Source organism: Mixophyes fleayi, chromosome 2 (genome assembly GCF_038048845.1).
Source record: "Mixophyes fleayi isolate aMixFle1 chromosome 2, aMixFle1.hap1, whole genome shotgun sequence".
NCBI classification, from domain to species: domain Eukaryota; kingdom Metazoa; phylum Chordata; class Amphibia; order Anura; family Limnodynastidae; genus Mixophyes; species Mixophyes fleayi.
Genome location: NC_134403.1, coordinates 70416311 through 70434915, shown reverse-complemented (window position 1 = coordinate 70434915; position 18605 = coordinate 70416311). Strand labels below are relative to the sequence as shown.

General features: G+C 40.9%; 1 protein-coding gene across 3 annotated transcripts in view; it reads left to right on the top strand.

The window, feature by feature from the left end:
* The window catches only part of ZNF385A (zinc finger protein 385A), a 271869-nt gene that overhangs the window by 203307 nt on the left and 49957 nt on the right, over positions 1–18605 (top strand). For all 3 annotated transcript variants that reach the window (XM_075199238.1, XM_075199237.1, XM_075199239.1), the window contains one exon: positions 7792–7902. In XM_075199238.1, coding sequence (XP_075055339.1) covers positions 7792–7902 — 111 coding nt within the window. The remainder of the gene's footprint in view (positions 1–7791; positions 7903–18605) is intronic.

The following is an 18605-nucleotide window of genomic DNA, read 5'->3' as shown; positions in this document are numbered from 1 at the left end:
TCATGTTGGTTACAATGTAAGTTATAACGCAAAAGAGCATATAATAGCTCTCTGTCTTTGCACCTCTATCGGTGGCTCTAAACCTGTTAGTTGCACCCATACTAATGGGCACAGGTTTCAGCCTTGTACCCCAGTAGTTGTGTTGAGAGATGTAGTGTTATCTATTTACTGTATTATACTGTTTTACCATGTACGGCGCTGCGTACCTTATGTGGCGCCCTACAGATAAAGGTTAATAATAATAGTAATAATAATAATAATAATTTGTATTATCAGTGCTGTACAGGTGTGTTTTGGTGATTTCACTTACCAATATTGTCCAGAATTCTTTATTTGGTTTGCCACAATAAAATGCTATGAAAAAACACATGCATTCAAGGCAGAAGGGTTACAAATGATTGAAAACAATCACCTAAAACATCTTTCTATATCTGGAGTTCCATATAGTGTTCCACGTGTGGTTTGGTAACGTGACTGCCTGGTTCATAGTGGATTGATTGATTTTGTTTTTTTATTTTTCAAAATGACAACAGGTCAATACGATTGTGTACTAATTAAACAAAGCCTTGATGGTATTATTGCATTTCATTTTTCATTTATGATCTTGTTAACGAAAATATAAAACGGGACATGGTGAGTTTTATTTGGTGGCACAGGTATAAGTGAATACATTATGTACATATTTGGTGCTGATGCAGTGTGGGACGTCCTCCAGTTTACGTAGCGCATTCCCTGGAAACGGGCGCACATATATGCTCCTGTGCAGATTTGCATGATTTTGGTACTTATGCCCGCCTGCTCCTGGTGAGGTGGGATGGGTGAGGGAATGGGCATGCAAAAGCAGGACGAGTACACTAAAAGCGTGTTCACGCAAATACGGCTCATGCAGAGATGCAGAAACAAGCATATTTGCCTGTTAGTCGGTGAATGCTACAGAGCAGGTGGACTTATCATAAATCAGGCGCATATGTTGTGGATGCAGAGGCTCTCTGCAAGTGGGCGGAAATACGCTCCTTTTATATACTTATTTTAAAGAGTACTCTCTATTTCCATCCCCCTCTCCATCAGTCCCATTGTCTTTATAGTGAGGAAGATTTAGCTGTAAGGTGAGGCTGGACAAACCCCAGGGGTCACATAGCCACAGTTGGTGGTATCTAAGTTTTTGAGTCCTATAACTTGCACAAATCATCTGGCAGGTAGACCTTTTCAGTCTCATTTTTGCTGTCAGATCGTAGACCTCCTAATGGACATTTAGGGGCATATTCAATTCTCGCCGTTTTCCGCAGCGTTAAAAGCTGGATTTCAGCTCGAGGCTTATGGAGTTGCGAGCTGAAATCCAGTGAGAAAACTACTGTAATAACGGTATTTATGCGCACTATTACCGTAATAACGGTAATAGTGCGCGGAGCACAAGATTTTTGGCGTTTCCGCCAAGAATTTAATATGCCCCTTAGTTTCCTACAGTTCTACTAAAATTCTTATTTTGATCCCATACATGTTTGCTTTTTTTTTTATTGCTGTATGGTTTAATTCCGTGGCTTTATTTCTTCATTAAATATTGAAATATTTAATGCATAAGAAATATGTTTCAATATCATATAAATATTGCATAAGAAATATCTTTGGATTCCCTGGAATGTACAGCTCAGTATAACAAGCTGATGCTTTATAAACAAAAGATAATACTTGTTTTCAAGAATGTGTCTAAAAGTGGGCAGTGTTATATCATTACATGTGAAACTGTTGCACAAAGCACATTATTTTATGTAAGTATTACGCTGCTAGACCAGATGGATAAGTGTATATCAGTGTCAGAAAAACATAATGAATTCCATTAACTTAAGAGGCTAGTATCTGTAGACAAGTAAGACAATGTTTATGTTTATTTTACTTGTTTGTGGGATGAGAAGAATCAGAGAAGGCCAAATAAATAGTCACGAATGTAGAACTCGTCTATGGAATTATTGTCAAATGTGCAGGTCTCACACACAGAAGAAGTAGAACCATTTATAGTATGTCAGGTTGTTGTGTCCACTACCTGTGAGTTGCAGAAGTGGTGCAATACTCACCTGGGGGAAGAGGAAACATATAGGCAGAATATAGTCCCATAGTAGCACACAGCAGGAAGTGTCATGCATAGGTGATTATTCACACAAGTGCGAACCAGCTTTAGATCCGCCATGCCCATCCATATGCCATCTGGTGACGTCAGTGTGATAGACATTTCCATGAAGGCATATAGGTTAGCGCAGCAACATGGCAATACCTGCAGGAACGAGGGAGTTCCTAGCAAAGAACTGATTAGGCGGATGGGTGCACTTAGTTTTTGGAGCAGTGTAGAAGCAAAATTTCTTTTTTGCGTTTGCGGAGCGAGATTATTGAAATGAGATGAAGGGGTGGAGAGAAACATTTATAGCAGTGTTTTGGCCATTAACACTCCACTTGCAATAGCTCAGCTAGTGACCTTCTTTTCTCGGTCTTTACTTTCAATGGAATCCATTATGCGCCTCCATGAAGCACATTTCAGCTGCACTCTGATCATTGTAATAAAAGTATTCTCACACACAAAGGGCATGCAGCATTGGACATAAAACAGGATTAAATTACTCTTTAAAAATGCCATTACATAATTGCATATTTCCACCCATATGCAGTCTACTTCTGCATCAGCAGCAATGTGCCAGGTTAGGTCATCATCATCATTGGCCCATATAGATAACGGCCAAATCGCAAGTGCAAACCTACACCTCCTAGCTGTTGCATCTGCATGTTTCTGCAGGGTTCTCCTGATAGCGGAGGTTAGGCGTGCTCCTGGGTTCTGCTGGGACCCCCAGTGTCTGTGTGCCTTTCTTTGTATTGTATATCTTACAAGCAGGGGAGCTGAATAACACAAGTTTTTTCTGTGCAGAAATCCATATTTCACTGCGTGTCTGAGGTGTAATATTGATTGCCTTGCTGAAGGGAATTGTCATCTATAATAAGGAGCAGAACAATGGCACACAAGGAGTACATTGTCGCCAATAACAGTTTGAGCAAAGTTTATTTTAAACACGCCGATACCAGTTTTAATTGCAATATGCGCTGTGTTTACCAATAATGCCTCAAACCTTTACAACTTTTCTCATGTTGTGATACCTCTACTGATAAACTCGTATTAAAATATTGCCTTACAAAAAACTGGAATCATGTAAAAAAAAATTTTTTACATTCTATTTTATTAAAATATTTCTTATGACATCCCCATTGCATATGTTTAACTTGCTTTTTTCCTGCTTTTTAACAATTTTGTTTTTTTCCATATTATCATATGACACATTCAACCTAGCACTGGCTATCACTGCCCTTCCTCTGTAGGCACAACGTAAACTGGTGTGAAAACACTGAAACTCCGTCCTCATGCCAGGATCCCAAATCGCTCCTCTAGTATTGCCTTTGCCATATGCCTTTGGTCTATCCAAAGCCGTATGAGTCAGGAACGCTAGTGGACCAAGGGAGGATTAGATTAATGGACAGTGATGTCGAGTGAGGGTTAGACACAAGATATAATCCAACTATTAGGATTGATTCTCTAAGCCAGCTTTAGCATCTCACTGAAATCACTTATTCTGTAATACAGTATACGTGTTGTGAAGACAATATTCTACTTCTCTGAACTGGTGCTTCCTGGGTTGCCCCGTACTAAACCGCTGTGTTTGGATTACAGTCTGTGGATAGTCTCATGCGCCTGTGTTAACGTGGATCAACTATAGTAACTAAAATAGATGTCATGGCATTGACACATGTTCAGTATAATAGACCACTTTCTAATTACCCAATCTAATTACATGGATTAATCACTAATTATCAGAGCCCTGATATTGACCCTGCATTTCAATATAACCCATGTGCAGGGGCAAGCACAGGGTTATCACATGGGTTTTTGGTAATTCTTACCATTCATGAATGTCCTTAGGTTCTCTGTATATGCGTACTCAGCTGCTAGGCCTCCCGATCCTACTCTCCTTGCACTCAAGGCCCCTTCCCTAGCTATGCTCAGTAGATGAGTAGCATGCTCCAAAGTATAGCCAGTAGCCAGCTGCCATATGCAAGAAAATATCTTTATTAACAAAAAATGTTATTTAGTTTATAGTCTAGAGTTTCACTTAATGTTTGGGATTAGAGCTAGGCCCTTTTTTCTTTGTTTATTAGACTTGGGGTGGCGGGCTAGCGTATGGTGGTGCTGGTTTAGTTTTTGCAAAAATTTGATACCCAGTCTTTCACCCTAACTTTTTTTTTATTTTTTTATTTTTTTTAAATAATAATAAGTGGTTGTATTGGAAAGCGTGAGATCGCTGCCTCCCTCCCTGGGTCACTCGAATCCTCTGCAGAAGTAATATAGTGAAGAGCAGTGGCGAAGGCTTTGGTTGACCCAGTGAATACAGCTGTGGTGCATAAGTGGTACATAAAACTTGGGGTGTATTGTTTACACTGTCGCCTAAACCTTAAATGTTACTCACCTGCTCCTTCCTGACCCAGCGCCCCAGGACTGCTTCATGCAACTGTTTTTCCCAGGGCTCCTCTTTGTGTAATATAGGTCCGGCAAAACATTTAATTTCACCATTATAAGATGCCTACTAAAATAGTATATATTTATATATATATATATATATATATATATATATATATATACCAAAGCATCCTTCATAGTGTATATAAACATGTAGGAAAAGTTATGCACCTTTTCTATGAGACACTTTTGTGATTGCCGATAGATTGTAACAAGTTTTCCCTGGAATTTTACCAGGACATCAGTGAAGTAACAGGATGTGGGAGAAGAGTTAATACATTCTTTGGCTACTAAAAGGAACACAGTTTTGCTCCTTTTGTTGCTGTATGAAAAGCTGTTACTGTGAGCTAGGAAGGCAGTGCTATCCTGTAGGTGAGGGCTAGTCTTGTGCCTCCTCCCCACTATCCCCCACTTGTGCCTGCTCCCCACTATCCCCCACTTGTGCCTCCTCCCCACTATCCCCCACTTGTGCCTCCTCCCCACTATCCCCCACTTGTGCGTCCTCCCCACTATCCCCCTTTCAGTCTGATAGTAGCATTGACCTTCCTCTGCTGGACCTACCAATATAGTCACCATCTGGACATGAACAGAACTTTAAAAATTCTTAGTGTGAACATTTTGCCATCTATTTCCCTTAAAGTGGAAGGAGAAACTATGGGAATTTAAAATACTATTTTAACACAGTAAAAGCAGTTTTTCAAATTGCCTATTTGTTTAATATTGGAAATGGAACAAAAAAAATAAAACACCATTGCTCAAACCTTCAACTGTAGTAGTGGAGATGCTGAAAACTCCCCTATTCTCTACCCTCCATAATTACTACTTCCACCCCTTCCCCTGTTCTGTGATGTATTATAGCCTTTGATTTAAGTTGCTGTGTTAATTTGAAGAAAACACAGGAAAGTCTGTTATATCCATTATCTGTGTATCTCATTGACGTTTATTCCAGAATAAAGAAAGATTTAACAAACAAAAAAAGTCACACGTTATGGTAAACTCTTTTGTTGACAACATACCTTGCTTTAGAATTTTTACTAGTTGGTTAATATATTATTTTTTAATTTGGTGAGAGCTGCCATTTAATTAAAACAATAAACTTTTCAGGGATAGAAAGCTGTTGGAAAAAACAAACATTTTAAAGTGAGTTGGTTTCAAAAATGTAAAAGTTTTACCAAGATCCCATCCAGCTTCGCTTCTCAGCCTAATAGGAGGCTTCTGAAGAACACATGGGGCCTGCCTCATTAAGGAACGCAAATGCTGAATTCTGCCGTGTTAAATTGCTCTGCATGTGCCCAGAAACGGACTATACACCAGAGAAGGCAAGTGTATGTAATTCATCCTGGAGTGCAAAGGACACTTAGAACAGCCTACAATCTCACGGGCGGAAATGGGTGCAGAGTAGGGGTGTGCCAAGGTCGAGTGTAGCACATAGTTACCTACTCTCCCGGAATGTCCGGGAGACTCCTGAATTTTTAGGAGTTCTCCCGGACTCCCGAGAGAGCAGGCAAAAATCCCGGATCCAGATTTCGGCGTTGTTGAAGATGGCGTGGGGCGGGGCTAAACGCATCATCACAGCCCCGCCCCCTGATGCGATTGGCTCAAATTGCCTGAGATTGACAGCCTAACTGTGCATGGCCACGCCCCCCTTGACGGACCCCCTCCTGGAAAGCTGCCTGCAAAAGTAGGCAAGTATGGTGTAGCAGCAGAGTCCGATTCAAGCTTTGGGCATCTCTAAAGTACGTGTTTTTCTGTCGTATCCCTTGCTCCAGCTACAAGTCAGTTGTAGGTGCATAATGATAGTAATGACGGTCGGGTATGCAACAAGAACATTTGTTTGCATTCAAGAGCAACTGTGAAATGCATTTTATCTACACTACATATCATTAATAATATAATGATAAATGTATTTTTGTTTTTTCTTTAATGGCTGTTTGATCAACAGGTGACAATAATTGAATACTTTTTTTCTCTGTGTGTTCTGCTGGGACGTTCTATTCCACATATGTATTGTACATATCTTGCAGTGTGTTATATCCTGCAGTGTATTATGCAAGATTTTATAAAGCGCACAATACATTTGCTGGTGCTAGTTAGATAAACTTCCATAAATGTGCCTAAAAAACTTCTACTGGTAGCTAAATTTAGGTTTTCTTCAGGGGATGCTCTCATCCTTGGCTACTCAAAACACAATACAGGCTTATAGATTGGACTAACTGCCCCTCGACTCCTTTGTAATTTTGTCCACCCTTTTAAAAGAAAGTATTACTAACATATAAACACAGGGGCCGATTCAATTCTGCCGCGAATAGCGCGGCGTTAACAGTATTACCGTTAATACGGTAATTTTAACCTGGATTTCATCTCGCAGCTCAGGGAGTCGTGAGTAAAAATCCACCGCTGAAATGACCATATTAAGGGTAATTATGCGCAATTATGTTGTCAAAACTTGTTTCATTCTTTTATTTCATTATTCTAAATCGTCCTATGTTTGTTTACTCTGTTATTATATTATTGTTGTCCTTCTATTTTAATATCCTTAACATTGCAGCAAGACATCAAATGTCTGGCACTGGATGGTTGTATTTATAGTCCGTGGTCAGATGGAGACTTATTGATCTATCCATATTGGTGCTAAAAACAGCATTGGAATAAATGTATTACTTATTATTGCTCTAGTTGTGCTATTATTGCATGCAACTTGATTAGTCATTTCTGGATAAATAGATTTTTGTATAGGTTTATTTTTCACAAATCTTGTGTAATGTCGTTCATCGAATAGTTTACCATCTGAAAACCTTAGTTTATCTGCCTCTTGGTCTTAGTTCTGCCGGCTCATGGATGAGTGATCAGGGTGGATTTCCCTTGGGGAAGGGTGGGAGAATCAAACATTCGCTCCACACAGCTAAATAAAGCATTCTTGTTGCAGTAACGTCTTTAACACAACCCCGGCAGCAGAATTACTTTAGCAACACTAGTAAGACCCCATGTAACTCGGGCTGTCTAGATCAGTTCTATTCTTGTACAACCTCTATGGGTTGAGCCACCTGTGTTTACATTAGGTTACTGGGAATAGTTATTAGCCATTCTGCTTCAGCATCACTTTTGCTCTCTCCTGTTTCCTAGTGGTGGGAGACAAATTAATCTGTGGAAAGTGGAGCATGTATTTCTTTTTTTCTGGCTGGTTTTTCATTAAATTGCTTATTGGTGTGTTTGACTGAACACTGCTTTGTGCTGTATCTACACAGATGGATCCCATCCACAAACCTCTGATGAGCCCTAACTTTGGAGTCCCACTTTTCAAGACAAAAAGGCCGGTCATTTCCTGCAACGTGTGTCAAATCCGCTTTAACTCGGAGGTAAGCGTTTAAAAATCACTTCTAGAACAGAGATGTGTCTCACACATGAATATTTTTAAGTATGTATTTGTTGCAGATGTGTCTGGACAGACCTGTCATACCTTAATAAATGACAGCATATCCCCCCACACAGCATTTTGTTTGCTGTACTTTCCTTTTAATATAGTTAGCAGTTTTGTTGCTAGAGTGCTTTTCATTTAGGTAATTATTTTAATTGCAAGTAAATGGTGATTTAAACTTGTGCGCCTGCCAAGAGATTTGTGTGCGCAGTGCTCAGGAGTCGACCGGAACATACAATGGAAATTAATTGTGGAAAACCCATATCTTTGTCTGATTGATTTGCATGTAATCTGCCTTTGCTAGCTCTAGTTAACTGTCCTGCTTTTAGAACAGCTGTCTGAACAGCTGGGCCGCTTCAGATTATATTTTAGCTCCCCATATCCAGCTGAGACGAGGGGGGGAGAGTAATATGGGAGGGGGCTACCCCTGGGAGTGCGTGTTGTTTGTTTCCCATCCGTAGCTGAATACTTTGAATGAGGACAAGAGTCCAGAGGAGATTGGAGCAATATTTATATAAACGCAAGTGTAGGCAGAAATGTGATTTTATAAACAGCTGTCTCTATAAAGCTGCTTTTATAGCATTGGATTGATTTGTTGCAGATAACCTATTGTAAGGATCTGTTATTCTTTAGTCCATTCTCTGCAATTGTACTATATTATCCCCCAAAATAACTGCACAGCACCCCTTACTTGAGATTCCCTTGCTATCAGCCAGAAGAATAAACAGAGTTTGCATTCCTTTTCCTGTGTCATCCTAATCTAGAAACAGGTTTTTTTTGGAAGAATTGCACTACAGGGAACGGAACAGTGCTGATACACATTTTTATCATTTTAACTCACTCACTCACGGATCTTAATCTGTGTTTAAGTATGCATTTTGTAATCAAAGAGCATGAAGAACGTTGTTCTGTGGCGATTTGCTTTTTTTTCTTCCTAAACGATAAGGAGATGGAGTTCTCTTCACTGAGTCATTCCCTCAGAACATTGCCTCCTAATTATGTTTCTCAGTAAATCCTCTAAATTCAGAATTATTTTTGTACTCTCTTTTTTATTCCCTCCCTCATCTCCCAGCACATGGACCTAGGAAGCCATTACTGATATTATTAACAAGTAGAAGAGAAAGGCTTCTAACATTCAGTATCAGGAGTGTTATTACTAGAGATGGGCGGGTCCGGTTCTCCGAGAACCGAACCCACCTGAACTTTGGGTATCCGAGTACCGAGCTGAGCAGCTCGGTACTCTCCCGCCCATTCCGAATCCAAATCGAGGCCGAACGTCATTGTGACGTCGTCGGATCTCGGGGCTCGGTTCTCGCGATACTTCAACTTTATAAATACACGCCTCCACAGCAATCCATCGCCATTTGACAGAGGGAGAGAGCAGGGTGTAGTCATAGGCTAATTAGAGCAGGGAACGAGAATACAATATTGTTCTTGCAATTGCTCTAACCAAAATCGCTAGTGCAGAGAGGAGGATAGAGGTTTATTATTTTTTCTTCATATTTGGCACTCCCCAGCGCTTTTGGGGTGTCCCCCATAATTGTGCATTAATATTTCTGGCTGTCAAAAGTCATATCTGTCAGCAGTATCTACTAAATAATTTTTAGCACTCCTCAGTGCTTTTGGGGTGTCCTCCCTAATTGTGCATTAATATTTCTGGCTGTCAAAAGTCATATCTGTCAGCAGTATCTACTAAATAATTTTTAGCACTCCTCAGTGCTTTTGGGGTGTCCTCCCTAATTGTGCATTAATATTTCTGGCTGTCAAAAGTCATATCTGTCAGCAGTATCTACCAAATAATTTTTAGCACTCCTCAGTGCTTTTGGGGTGTCCTCCCTAATTGTGCATTAATATTTCTGGCTGTCAAAAGTCATATCTGTCAGCAGTATCTACCAAATAATTTTTAGCACTCCCCAGTGGTTTGCGCTCAGAATGGATTCAAAGCAGTCCACATATGATCTGAATGAGCAACCAGGTTCTGTCACCAGTCCTGATGTTAGTGTTCCCAGTACGTCATCTGGCCAAGGCGATGTCAAACAACAGAGTGTTTTCAAATTAGTGCAAAAAACAAAAACCAAAAAAAAATTTACTGTATTGAAGCGAAAAAGAAGTGTAACTGAGCAAAAGTTAAGTGACGATAAAAAAAAATTGCAAGCATGCCATTCTACACACGCAGTGGCAAAGAGAGAATGAGGCCTTCACCTTTGGCTATTAGTGGCAGATCCCAAAAAGTTACCCAGCCTACAATTGGTGCACAACTACTGTTACGCGTCAAAGCCGAGCTGCAAGATAACAGTGAGGCATTACAGGAGAATATTTGCTCTGATTCACAAATGACAACAATCCCTGTGGAGAGTCCATCCAACAGTGGGATGTCTAATCGTGAGCATTCTGCTGATGTGTACCTTAATAGCCCGAGTGTAGCGGTGATACCCAAATTGAGGATGCCACTTTGGAATTAGAAGAGGATGAGGGGGAGATTTGTGTAGGCGACGAGGGCGCTAATGAGGATGTTGATGAGGATGAGGTTGTTTGTGTAAGTCCTGCACCAGTGGCAGCAGTTCTGGCACGTGACAAGAAAAAGGCCATTGTCATGCCTGGGCATAAAACAAAAAAATTCACTTCTTATGTGTGGAATTATTTCTACCCAAATCCAGACAACAATTGTATAGCCATTTGTAGTGTATGTCAAGCCACAGTCAGTCGAGGGAGGGACCTTAACCATCTTGGAACCTCGTCTATGTTACGCCATTTAACGAGAGTTCATGGCAAAGTGTTGGGAAAAGCTGAAAGTTCTTCCCAAAAGAATACAAGCACTCCCTCATCAGCTAAGACCCTCCGCTCACCGACATACCGACGGCTACAAAATACACCCACCACACCATCCTCATCAATATCCTCAGTAGCGCTCGGAGTTAGCCCGGCATCCCACTTAAGGCTGGATGACTCCGGCACTATTATTGATTCCTCTGAAGAAAGCGTTAGTCCTGCTGCTGCTGTTGCTGCTGCTGGGGGTGAATCGTCATCCCAGAGGCAGGTTAATAAAATGAGCAGTCCTACATTTCAGCAATTAACTGTGAAACAATCATTTGCGAGGGGAAGCAAATATGACAGCAGTCACCCAGTCGCCAAGCGAATCACAGACGCCATGGCTGCAATGTTAGTGTTAGATCTGCGTCCAATCTCCACAATAAACGCAGCTGGTTTTTCACAGTTAATTGAGGTTTTGTGTCCGCGTTACAGAATTCCATCGCGACACCATTTCTCCCGTAAAGCTATTCCACAACTATACCAAAAAGTGTGTAAAAATGTAGAGATTGCGCTGAAAAATGCCATTCTGCCCACTGTTCACTTAACCACAGATATGTGGACAAGTGGAAGTGGCCAAACCAAAGACTATATGACTGTGACAGCCCACTGGGTTGGTCATTCACCTTCACCAGCAGGAACAGCAGCAGCATGTACACCACTACGTAACATTTGTCACAGGCAGGCCACTCTTTGTATCACCGGCTTCACTAACAGGCATACGGCTGACAATTTGTTACGCAAACTGAGAGATGTGATTGATGCATGGCTTATACCACTCGGACTCTCCCCAGGGTATGTCATTTCAGATAACGCCAACAATATAGTGCGAGCATTACAGCTGGGTGATTTCCAACATATTCCCTGTTTTGCTCACACCATCAACTTGGTGGTGCAGAGCTTCCTACGAAATAACCGTGAGGTGCAGGAGATGCTTTCGGTGGCCCGTAAAATTTCAGGCCATTTCAGGCATTCAGCCACAGCATGTAGGAGATTACAGCAGCTCCAAGAGCAGTTTAACTTGCCCTGCCACCAACTTAAGCAAGAGGTGGTAACTCGGTGGAATTCCACCCTGTACATGCTTCAGAGGATGGAGGAACAGCGCAAAGCCATCCAAGCATATTGCACAAGTCATGACATTGGGAAAGGAGGGGGGATGTATTTCACTCTTGCACAGTGGGGAATCCTTTCAGTGCTGTGCAAGGTGCTGAAACCATTTGAAGTTGTGACATGTGAGGTCAGTGCAGACTCTGCTAGTTTGAGCCAAGTCATTCCTTTAATTAGACTATTGGAAAAGCAGCTTGAGAAAATGAAGGAGGAGCTGAAAGCAAGCAATTCAGCAAAGTATGTTGGCCTTGTCGATCAAGTACTTAATTCGCTTCACAATGATCCTCGAGTTATTAAGATCTTGAAATCGGATCAGTACGTTTTGGCCACTGTGCTTGATCCAAGGTTTAAAACCTACATTGAGTCTTTACTTGTAAATGAGCGAGATGTGAACTTTTGCAAGGAGCTATTGCTCAGCAAGGTGGCCGCTGAACTGGGCCTCGGCTTGACGACGTGTCCTCCTTCACTTTCTCAAGCTGTTGCTCGTAAAAAATTAAATTTCCAAAAAAGAAGCAGGGAAGACACAGGGGGCAGACCAGAACAATTTAACATCTGGGCTGGTTTGAAGGATTTTTCAAAAAAATGTGTCACTTTGCCCATAACTCCATCCAATATGAGTATAAACATGCAAAGGATGGTGGAGGATTACTTTCAAGAGGTAGTTGATATGGAAATGTCAGACAGTCCCTTTCCTTACTGGGAAGAAAAGCAGGCCATTTGGAAACCCCTGTACAAACTTGCTTTGCAATACCTAAGCTGCCCACCCTCCAGTGTGTACTCTGAACGAGTGTTCAGCACAGCAGGGAACTTAGTCAGTGATCGCCGTAGAAGGTTACTTCCCAAAAATGTGGAGAAAATGATGTTTATAAAAATGAACTACATCTTCCACGAGGAAGGCCTTCACCATCCAAGACATCCAAGCACTGACTGTTCTCTAATGGCGGATTCAAGCGGCGACGAATTGATAGTCTGTGATGATGACGTACACACTGATGAGGGTGAGGATTAAGCTGAAGATGATGCCGATAACATATTTTTAAAACTTTCTATGTAAGTGTAGGGTGCAATCTACCCCCAAAGAGGAAAGGGACTTGTGGCATTTCCATTTCACATACCATCTTGAAAGGCTGCTGTTAGGGCAATTTATCCTTAAGGGTAGGGTGTCATAGACAGAGTGACCCTAAACTGGCTTTGTCCATTTTTCATAATATTGTACAGTCTATAATGGCTGAATTTTTGGGTATTTTATACAAGTGGAGGGGGGCCTAGAGAGACAGAAACCAAACTGGCTTTTTCCATGTCAATTAATATTGTACAGTCTATAATGGCTGAATTTTTTGGTATTTTATACAAGTGGAGGGGGGCCTAGAGAGACAGAGTGACCCCAAACTGTCTTTCTCCATGTCAATTAATATTGTACAGTCTATAATGGCTGAATTTTTTAGTATTTTATACAAGTGGAGGGGGCCCTAGAGAGACAGAAACCAAACTGTCTTTCTCCATGTCAATTAATATTGTACAGTCTATAATGGCTGAATTTTTTAGTATTTTATACAAGTGGAGGGGGGCCTAGAGAGACAGAAACCAAACTGACTTTCTCCATGTCAATAAATATTGTACAGTCTATAATGGCTGAATTTTTTGGTATTTTATACAAGTGGAGGGGGGCCTTGAGAGACAGAAACCAAACTGGCTTTTTCCATTTCTTTACATATTTAACTATAAGTGTAGGGTGTAATATACATTCAAAGACGATGGCTGCATTGCCAATATGCATAGATGGAGAGGAAGACAATCTGTTTTGTGTGTAGAATAGGCCTACCAACGAAGAATTAAACTGTTTTTTTGGATGATTTATTACCTCAACAATTAGATTACTTGTCTCTAAAACAGTTGGAGCACTAAATTGGGTTAATTTAGGCCCAAAAACATGGATTTTCCCAAAAAATAGCAAAACAAAACCAAACAAAACCAAAACCAAAACCAAAACACGCAATGGCGGTTTTGCAAAACCAAAACCAAAACACGACGGTAATCCAGATCCAAAACCAAATCCAAAACCAAAACACGGGGGTCAGTGACCATCTCTAGTTATTACTGCTATGAGGCCCGTCAGTTCGCATCCATCCACTTCAGTGGGTGGTATTTATATTAATAATATATAAGTCAGGGGCAGTTTAGGAGGGCCAATTTGGGCATCCGTGTGCTAAACATTTCTAAATGCTAGGAAGGGTTCTCTATACATTTATAGACCTAAAGGTTCTTTATGGGACTATGAAAATATCTTAAGAATGCAGGCTTGTAACCCAATTTCCAATAATGTTCTGCAGCAGAGTCCGTAACAGGCAAACTAGGGCAGACAAAACTTTAAAGGGCTGCATACAACTAACTGGATGCCAGTTGAACCGTCTTTGCCATTAGATTTTATGATCATTGGACCTGACTGGAAAATTGTGCATAAAAATAAATACAAAAATGTGGGTTTTCTGGCTTAGTGCTTATGTAATTGGCATTGGCTGGATATATAAAACTGAAAGTAGGTTCTTTTGTCTTAATATTCAGCATTGCAGGATGTCACACAGAAGCATATATACTGACCAATAGTAGATTTATTCCCAGAATATGATTTTTCACATTGCTGCACTTTGGATAAGTCTCCTGTTACTTTGAAATTAAATCTTGAACACCCATCTGACCTAAAGATGAAATGAATATAAATGCTTAGATTAACTTTAAAGTTACATCTTCCATACCACACATATTAAAAATGTTCCATTGTGTGACTGGGTAGGGGGGCCCGGTAGCATCTCCTGGGGTAGATGGTGTTTATAGCAACCGAGTGATTTCACACAAGTCCAAAGGGTTTTGTGCAACTGGCCTCAGCCAGTTTTATTCAGTTAGAATACTCCAAAATAAACACCTTGCCGTCCGGCTGTAACTAAACACCAGTCACAACTGACTAACAAACTAAGGCGAAACAAAAAGAAGTTTCAGCACAGTAACTTACAGGCAGATATCAGGCTTTCTCTCACAGAGACTCTGCAGCCCCTATCCTCAGGCAGTGAGAGACTGACTGAGCTGCCTTGCAGTCTAATACTAGCACCACTCAGGTGCAACTCCTGTTAACCAGCAGGATCACTGGTAACTTGGAAGCCCCGATTTATGGGCCTATTGAATGGAGCCCGCCCTCACTCTGCATCCATAACCCCAGGACCCTCTTCTGGCTTTTTAACAGGCCTATAGCCCTTCGGCAGCTCATAGACAATAACATTTCCCTGGGGGTTTAAAACAAGTAGGATAGGAACCTAGGTGAAATATACTTGACCTCAAACACTAATCCCATCATAATTGTTATAAAAATGCAGAAAATATGTTTAATACTTGTAGCCTCGATTTGTTGTATTTAACAGACCAGAATGCAGAGTTGTGTTTGTCCTTTTCTGTGTGAATGAAGGTAAGTGTGCCATGATCACCATCATGGTGTTGTGGATTGAGGCGAAGCTCATTTATTTGTGCAGTAGATATAACATTTATTTGGCTACTTTGGCATTTTCACCTTTTATTTTCTATCATTGCTGTTTTAAAATGGATTTATTTCAAGATTCCTTTCCACTGATCAAAACAAAATACTGTGTACAAAACAAACAACTAGGAAGCTCTTTCCTAATTAATTGCAGATACAAAACAGGCAGTCATAGATTACATAAGTATTCACCACTTGCCCTTGCTTTAATACTTTGTAGAAGCACTTTTAACTGCAATACTTTTGGGTTCCAAAGTAAAATGGGTAAATTGTGTTTTGAGGCTCAAGCATTGCCAGACATATTTTGATGGGGAAAAAAGGGAACTGTCTTTGAAAATTTGTGACCCACTGATCTCTAACCGTAGTTAACAGTTATTTTATTTAAGGTTTGAACTCCATTTTTTTAATGCACAATATTGTCTGCTCAACAAGCTGCCACAAATTTCCTGCCAGGCTGTTGGCAAACGTGACACTGGGACACATCTGTCAGATAAAGAGACAATGGTTTGTATAGATTAGTAAGGTAAAAGAATGGTAAAGAATAGGTGAAATGCAGCTTAGAATATATGAAGGAGGTGATCCGGAAAGAAGTGGGAGATGGAGACAGTGGTGCAGAATAAATTGCATGGGAGGAAATGGCCAGGAAGAATTCTAGGCTAAAGAAAATGATGGAAAATGAGGACTGAGATATAAAGAAGAAACCTGGAGAAATACACTGAAATAAAGAGGAAACTGGAGAAGCTGAGGTGAATAAAAGAGAAATTAGGTGGCAGAAATATGAAGGGAGGATTTAATTGTAAGATATAAGAGAAATAAATAATACATGGTATAATGTTCTATTACTTGTGTAGTAGATTGGGAAGCTCATAGGGCAGGGACTTCTGTGAAAATACTGCCTCTCACGATTGAAGAGTGTGTGTATGAAGTGACATGAGTTGGAGAAATAGAATATTTATATGTGGTCACTTGGGGCCCAGCTACAAATGTACATCTGGAAACGGCTGCACTTTGTGTAGTTATGCTGTTATATGTAGAGATTGCGTTATAATGATTGCCAGAAGCCTATTCATAATTACTATGACAATGGCTAGGGAGGTGTCATACATGCCTGTTACTCCTACCATTTCTTGGCAGCAAATGTTAATGCAAAATCGTTCTACTGGATATATACTGGCTACTACGGCTTAAGGAGGCAGCTCACGCCACTCATAGTACTGGAGGAGTCGGTCCATTCAGTGTTCTTCAGTAACGCTCCATAAAGCTGGATATATGTAAGGCTGGATAGATTGTATTACTCGGCTTTGAGCTGTAGATAAAGAGAGCAATGATCATACTCTTGGCTTCAGGTAACGGTTTGGTGGTTTCACAGGGGGAGTGTATTTGCCATACAGGGGATGAGTTATTTTAAGTGTATGGTTGTTGGAGGGTGGACACTGTTGTCCTAAAGTGGACAACCCCCTTAAAGTTGACCTTGTTACGAGCCGCCACACTAGTCGCGACAGATCGAGTACCTCTTTGCCCCTTTGATCCGGCTGTTGCCCTTGCAGCCGGGACGTCACTTCCAATTCTCGCGTCCCGACTGTTTCCTAGGTGACTCGGACGCCTTGCTCGCTTCCGCCCTGGCTGTTGACAGGACCTGGCCGCGAGTGTAATTACTTGACCGCACTCACCTCTACTGGGTTAGGGGTGTGCGTCCTTACTACAGCTCTGATTGGCTCACCTATGTTTAAGCTTCCCTGGCGGTTATAGCATCTTTGCTCTGCAATACCTGCTCTTTGTTCTGTGAACTACTACCTGATTACCTGTTTTGACCCTTGGCCTGTTTCTTGGACTCCGATTGTTTGCTGATTGCCCCTGACATCTGACTTGTCAGAGCTGGCAGTAGGTAAGGATAGTCCAGCGATACATTTCAGTCTATTCAACTACTCTCCTTGTTTGACTCTGACCCTCAACCTCCGCACTGGTCCTGGTTATCCTGCGCTTTGAGTTGCCTTTTTCAGCCTCCTATCTCCACGATACCAGTTTCTAGTTATAGGCTTTCACAAACTCTGAGCTTAAGTCCAGCGGGCATCCAAGTACCTGTGAGTGCATCTAACTCTATGGGAAAGGTGGCTGCTGTAGATGAAGACCTCTTCTATGTGTTCTGACAGTACTGGGAAGCTGTAACAGACCTGTCACGAGGTACTATGATGTTGATTTTTTTTAAAATATATTTATCATGCAAAGGGGGTTCCATGGGATGAGGGAGAATTGTATTGAAAACACTGTATATACACAATGATTTCCCCTGAACAGGATTCCTCCAGCCCAAAAGCAAACTCTGCTTGTATAGCCAGACTCTCCTTCCAAGTCAAGCTTCTGGCCCTGACTGATCGCATTTGATATTTGCAATTAATCATATAAAATTAATATAATAAGACATGAACCTGTACTAACACATAACCTTGACAAAAACAGCACAGTACAAAAATGTGTGCTTTATACATTCTGACATTCAGACCATCTGGAGAGAAAAAGATGGTAGAAAAATAAATGCTTAGATTAACTGTAAAGCATCAACCTCCATACTTCACTAATTAATACTGTTTCCAGTGTTATAAGACTTTAGAAAATGCATCTAGTAGTTGTAGCCCCAATTTGCTGGATTAAACAGGGCTGACAGCAGAGTTATGTTTATCCTGTTCTGTGCAGATGAAGGTAAGTGTGCTGTGAATGCAAACATGCCGATGGAGATTGAGGTGAAGTCCATTTAATTCTGATTTATTGATATGCAGTGTGTTTCAATTGCTATGCAGTAGCTGTAAAATATATTCACCTCCTTTGGCAGATTCACCGTTTATTTTCTAACATTGTTAATTTAGATTGAATTTATTTCAATATTCCTCCACACTTATCAAAAAAAAGGCAGCTAAGGAGCATTTTCCTAATTCATTACAAATAAAAATCAGGCAATAATAGATTACATAAGTATTCACGCTCACCCCCCTTGTTGTAATACTTTATAGAAGCACCTTTAGCTGGGTGTCTATTTGGGGAAGTCGTTGCACATCTGAACACTGAAATTTTTGCCCATTCTTCTTTGCACTATTGCTGGAGTTCCATTAGTTTGGATGGGGACATTTAACCCTTGGGTTTGAGGTCTGGGCTTTGACCGGGCTACTCCAGGACATGTTTTGTGTTTGCATTTAAGCCATTCCAATGTGGCT